General features: G+C 37.3%; 1 protein-coding gene across 2 annotated transcripts; it reads left to right on the top strand.

Moving 5' to 3' along the window:
• The first annotated feature begins 1,697 nt into the window (after positions 1–1,697).
• LOC145889487 (uncharacterized) lies at positions 1,698–3,459 on the top strand. 2 transcript variants are annotated; one of them, XM_082980447.1, is made up of 3 exons: positions 1,698–1,942; positions 2,099–2,278; positions 2,365–3,459. In XM_082980447.1, the coding sequence occupies exons 1-3, from the start codon at positions 1,747–1,749 to the stop codon at positions 3,114–3,116; spliced, it is 1,128 nt and encodes a 375-aa protein (XP_082836573.1). In that variant the 5' UTR covers positions 1,698–1,746; the 3' UTR covers positions 3,117–3,459. The 2 variants fall into 2 exon arrangements, with proteins under 2 accessions (XP_082836573.1, XP_082836574.1); XM_082980448.1 differs by having other exon boundaries at positions 2,381–3,459.
• The last annotated feature ends 2,541 nt before the right edge of the window (positions 3,460–6,000 follow it).

Consider the following 6,000-nt stretch of genomic DNA (forward strand, 5'->3'; position numbering starts at 1 on the left):
AACACATAATAAGTTGCTTATTTCGCAATAATTTAGTCGTATATTCGCGAATGTCTGTGTGTTTCAATTATTCCCAGTACTTTTATTTACAATATATGATTAAACCGAAGTCAAGAAATGTGGCGGCATATTATAGATCACAATTGGAGATTACAAACAGTGTTCGTTTTTATTTGTGTGTGGGGCTTAGCTCAGAAGATAAGGCGACATATCGGTCATAATCGTAGGCCTGAAATATGACGAGTTTTTTCACCAATGGCCAACCATAAACCCCAGAAACAATAGCTCCAAATGAGAGCACATATTACAACAGTACCATGCGGTATGGCGCAATACCCGCAAATCACGACACTCACCTTGTTCAACCTTAAATATGCCACTGGTCTTAGAGTCAACTTACATTTTGCAGATCGGAATTTTTTTTTATTAAACAAAGGTGGAAACCGGGTGAGGTTTTTTGACAGAGGCCTATTGTTACGTTTTCAAAGCGGGTGTGTGTGACTGCACATATCAGATTTTGTTGCACTATTCGTACATTGTAAAAACACAAGTGCTGTCAGACAATGGGAGTGATTTGCTATGTATTAGGATTGTCTGTTGATGAAACTGAAACTTCCAACTTTTAAATCATCCAAAACACAGCAAAGTAAGTAGTATACGATATCATAAACCGCCTTTCATTCTACCAATCTACAGAAAATTACATTTGCCTGTTACATGTATACTCCGCGTATGTCCTCTTCGCCTTGAAAGGTGTGGATCGTTGGCTTAATATTCTATAAACGCGTGGTACGACTTAGGGAACATAAAACTGGTAAAGAGGCAAAACCTCAATCTTCACCTGATGACATTTCGACACCAAATAAATGGAAGAAAAGTAAGGGTGAAAAAATACTCACCAGGTTAATATTTCTGCAGCCCATTTGATATTAACTCGTCGACTCATTTTTCTTGCAACACATAATAAGTTGCTTATTTCGCAATAATTTAGTCGTATATTCGCGAATGTCTGTGTGTTTCAATTATTCCCAGTACATTTATTTACAATATATGATTAAACCGAAGTCAAGAAATGTGGCGGCATATTATAGATCGCAATTGGATGTTACAAACAGTGTTCCTTTTTATTTTGGGGTAGGGCTTATCTCAGAAGATAAGGCGACAAATCGCTCACAAGCGTAGGCCTGAAATATGATGAGTTTACCCACAAATCCAAATGAACATATCCGGACACATCCAACACGAGAAATGTCAAGGCATCGGATGAGTATAAAGAATGTACACGAGGATGAACCCAACCCCCAATTTTTTCCCTCACGACCCTCTTCAAATTTTTCCACAGCTGCCCCGTGTTTAAAACTAAACCTAATTTTTTTATGCTTTATTCAAACAGCAAGTGAAAAACTTTACTATCCTATGTAGTAACCCAACGCATATGTAGTGTGAGATCGCAGTTATACCATTGCACAACATTTTACAAGCTTGACATGTTCACATATTCTCCTGGATGTCAAAATCAATGAAAACAAATTCATTTATTTCAACCGATACCGTTCAACGTGTGCGACCAACCCCATACAATGCGGCCATAGCTGAGGGTGGGGGTGTCGTGTTTCAGGCCCTTTTTATTATTGAGAATCACCAACCATGACCAACATGTTTTGTTCTCAACCTTCCTCAGCGAAAAAACAAAAGCTTTAATGACAAAAGGGCGTAAGTTGAAGCCAGCTGCTAGTTTAGGAGATAATGAAACAAAGTGTAGGCCTGCAGACCGTGTTTGGTCAAATTAAGCTGCGGGAGCTCGTGTGGAAATTGCGAAAAATGAGCCAGTCTAGTGGACAACAAGTTTCTCAAGAAGTGGAAGAAGATCACCAAGACGACACTTTGCCTTTACGTGTCCAAAATGTATTACAAGAAAGGAAAGACAACGTTGAAATACCAGGTTGACTTTTACCATAGCAACCTTAATCTGCATTGTTTGTTTTAATCCTAACACATCACATTGTCACTCATAACATGTGCTATGTAGCGATATGTGAAACCAAATACTGCAAAGTTGGTTGTCATTAAGGAAATAATGTGCCTGTCTATGTTGCAGGAAATTCAAATCGATTATACTTCATGCTGGCACTGATTATAATTGGACTTGGAGTGATCATATCTGTTTTCTATCCCTATGCGAAGGCCCCTATTCCGTCCAAACAATCCTCTAACAACCCGAAACCGTCACCCTTCTTTCCTTCCAATTCAAGATATGAGACACAACTAAACTCAACTGGTAAATATTGGTAGCAATTTCCTAATGTTCTTATAAGTTACTAATGCAATAATGTGTTCTTGTTTTATATCTAAAATTTTTCACAGACTTTTTTAATGACAGCGAAAAAGCAGCAAATCTTCTTGAAATTTTCACATATTTTTTGAACCAATCTTTTCTACTGGAAGCTGCTGTCGTCAAACATAATCTTCTATTTCTGGTGAAAAATGGAACTACAGCTTTCCAATTACGGTTATACGCTGACAAAAATGTACAAATTGAAAATATTTTTAAAGCGGTCGTTTTTTACGAGTTGGCATGGCACATTTATGCTGGTCATCCAGATATCTATCACAGAGCCAAAGGGTTTCATACTTGTGTGTTAGGTTTAAAGGTATCTGCTGTAAGCTTGCTTGAGTCATCTTGGAAAAACCGAATTCTTGTTACAAACTATATTTTGCCTGTAGTAGAAAATATTGTGGTGCAGCTGCACAGTTTTGAAAAAGTAAATAAGCTTGAACAAGGCCGAATTGAAGTAGAGTGTTTAATTTTACTTCATGAAATTTATCGTGACCTCCATGACAAGCATAATGCTAACAAACTGTTACAGATTGCATTAAATCTGTTAAATGAAATTTATGGTGGTGCAGAAAAGAAACATGACGTATACGGCATACTATTATTCAACCTCGGGATATGGAACGCAAGTAACTCAAACCGCAAAAAGGCAACGGATCTTATCAAAAAAGCAAAATTGGCCTTCAAAGAAGTAATAAATATAAGCGACGCAAAAAGATACGAACACATAAAGAAATGTGATGACGCATTAAAACAATTAAATCAGAAAAATAACTTTTAGTCGGCGCAAATTTTAATACCATTACCAAGAAACACGTTTGTTTGACGTCTTCGTTTTTCAGGTCTTTACTTAACATTTGACCTTTGCTAAAGATAATTACATTGATGTTTTTTTTTAGCGTTTACAGTGATATTGGTGGTAATGTTTCCTTACAAAATGTATATATTTACTCTTGTTTTATTTTGTTCTTCGGTGTTGATATTTCTCTTTCTCTTTTAAAATGTGTGAACATAAAAACGCCTTCTGTCCTTTACAATGCATTGTTTCTATTGTATATTGCTGTGTGTGCATGTACAAAATGTCTTACATTGCTTCGCAAATAAAACTCTTACTATGTTTTGCAGATCTGGGGTTGCTACGTAACAATTTGTTTTGATCAAACAAACGCGGAAACTGGGTGGGGTTTTATAACAGAGGCCTATTGTTACGTTTTCAAAGCAGGCGTGTGTGTGTGATCCTACCGCCAATATTAAATTTCTTCATACCTTTCTGTACATTGTAAAAATACAAGTGCTTCCAGACAATGGGAGTGATTTGCTATGTATTAGGATTGTCTGTTGATGAAACAGAAACTTCCAACTTTTTAAATCATCCAAAACACAGCAAAGTTTGTAGAATAAAAATATCAAAAACTTTTTCTACCCATCTCTAGAAAATTGCGTTCGCCTGCTACATGTAATTACCACGCATGTCTTGTTTGTATTGAAAGGTTCGGGCCCATGGCTTAATATTCTATAAACGCGTGGTACGACTTACAGCACATAAAACTGGTAAAGCGGCAAAAACTCAATCTTCACCTCATGACATTTCGACACTAAATAAATGAAAGAAAAGTAAGGGCGAAAAAATATTTCTGCAGCCCATTTGATATTTACTCGTCGACTCATTTTTCTTACAACACATAATAAGTTGCTTATTTCGCAATAATTTAGTCGTATATTCGCGAATGTCTGTGTGTTTCAATTATTCCCAGTACATTTATTAACAATATATCATTAACACGAGGTAAAGAAATGTGGCGGCATATTATAGATCACAATTGGAGATTACAAACAGTGTTCGTTTTTATTTGGGTGTGGGGCTTAGCTCAGAAGATAAGGCGACATATCGGTCATAATCGTAGGCCTGAAATATGACGAGTTTTGTCACCAATGGCCAACCATAAACCCCAGAAACAATAGCTCCAAATGAGAGCACATATTACAACAGTACCATGCGGTATGGCGCAATACCCGCAAATCACGACACTCACCTTGTTCAACCTTAAATATGCCACTGGTCTTAGAGTCAAGTTACATTTTGCAGATCGGAATTTTTTTTTATCAAACAAAGGTGGAAACCGGGTGAGGTTTTGTGACAGAGGCCTATTGTTACGTTTTCAAAGCGGGTGTGTGTGACTGCACATATCAGATTTTGTTGCACTATTCGTACATTGTAAAAATACAAGTGCTGTCAGACAATGGGAGTGATTTGCTATGTATTAGGATTGTCTGTTGATGAAACTGAAACTTCCAACTTTTAAATCATCCAAAACACAGCAAAGTAAGTAGTATACGATATCATAAACCGCCTTTCATTCTACCAATCTACAGAAAATTACATTTGCCTGTTACATGTATACTCCGCGTATGTCCTCTTCGCCTTGAAAGGTGTGGATCGTTGGCTTAATATTCTATAAACGCGTGGTACGACTTAGGGAACATAAAACTGGTAAAGCGGCAAAAACTCAATCTTCACCTGATGACATTTCGACACCAAATAAATGGAAGAAAAGTAAGGGTGAAAAAATACTCACCAGGTTAATTTTCTGTAGCCCATTTCATATTAACTTGTCGACTCATTTTTCTTGCAACACATAATAAGTTGCTTATTTCGCAATAATTTAGTCGTATATTCGCGAATGTCTGTGTGATTCAATTATTCCCAGTACTTTTACTAACAATATATCATTAATACGAGGTAAAGAAAAGTGGAGGAATATTATGGATCACAATTGGATGTTACAAACAGTCTTCCTTTTTATTTGGGTGTGGGGCTTAGCTCAGAAGATAAGGCGACATATCGGTCATAATCGTAGGCCTGAAATATGATGAGTTTTGACACCGATGGCCAACCATAAACCCCAGAAACAATAGCTCCAGATGAGAGCAAATATTACAACAGTACCATGCAGTATGGCGCAATACCCGCAAATCACGACCCTCGCCTTGTTCAACCTTAAATATGCCACTGGTCTTAGAGTCAAGTTTTCGCAAATCTTCATCGAAATTCATTGACAGTTAACGCAGTTAACGACTTCGACGTCATCGGAAAATTTGGATCTACGCCTGACCCAGATGAATTTGTCTTTTCAATTGATGCGATTTCTCGAAAAATAAGAATTTCAGGCTGTTATCACCCAAATGAACATGTCCGGACACATCCAACACGAGAAATGTCAAGGCATCGGATGAGTATAAAGAATGTACACGAGGATGAACCCAACCCCCAATTTTTTCCCTCACGACCCTCTTCAAATTTTTCCACAGCTGCTCCGTGTTTAAAAGTAACCTTATTTGTGGATGTTTCAAACAGCACGTGAAAAACTTTACTATCCTATGTAGTAAACCAACGCATATGTAGTGTGAGATCCCAGTTATACCATTGCACGACATTTTATAAGCTTGACATGTTCACACATTCTCCTGGATGTTAAAATCAATGAAAGCAAATTAATTTATTTCCACCGATCCCGTTGAACGTGTGCGACCGACCCCATACAATGCAGTCATAGCTGAGAGTGGGTTTGTCGTATTTCAGACCCTTTTTATTATTGAGAATCATCAAACGTGACCAACTTGCTTTGTACTCGACCTTCGCCAAGGAAGCAACAAAAGGTTTGATA

The sequence above is a fragment of the Ascidia mentula genome, chromosome 2, assembly GCF_947561715.1.
Source record: "Ascidia mentula chromosome 2, kaAscMent1.1, whole genome shotgun sequence".
Lineage (NCBI taxonomy): Eukaryota > Metazoa > Chordata > Ascidiacea > Phlebobranchia > Ascidiidae > Ascidia > Ascidia mentula.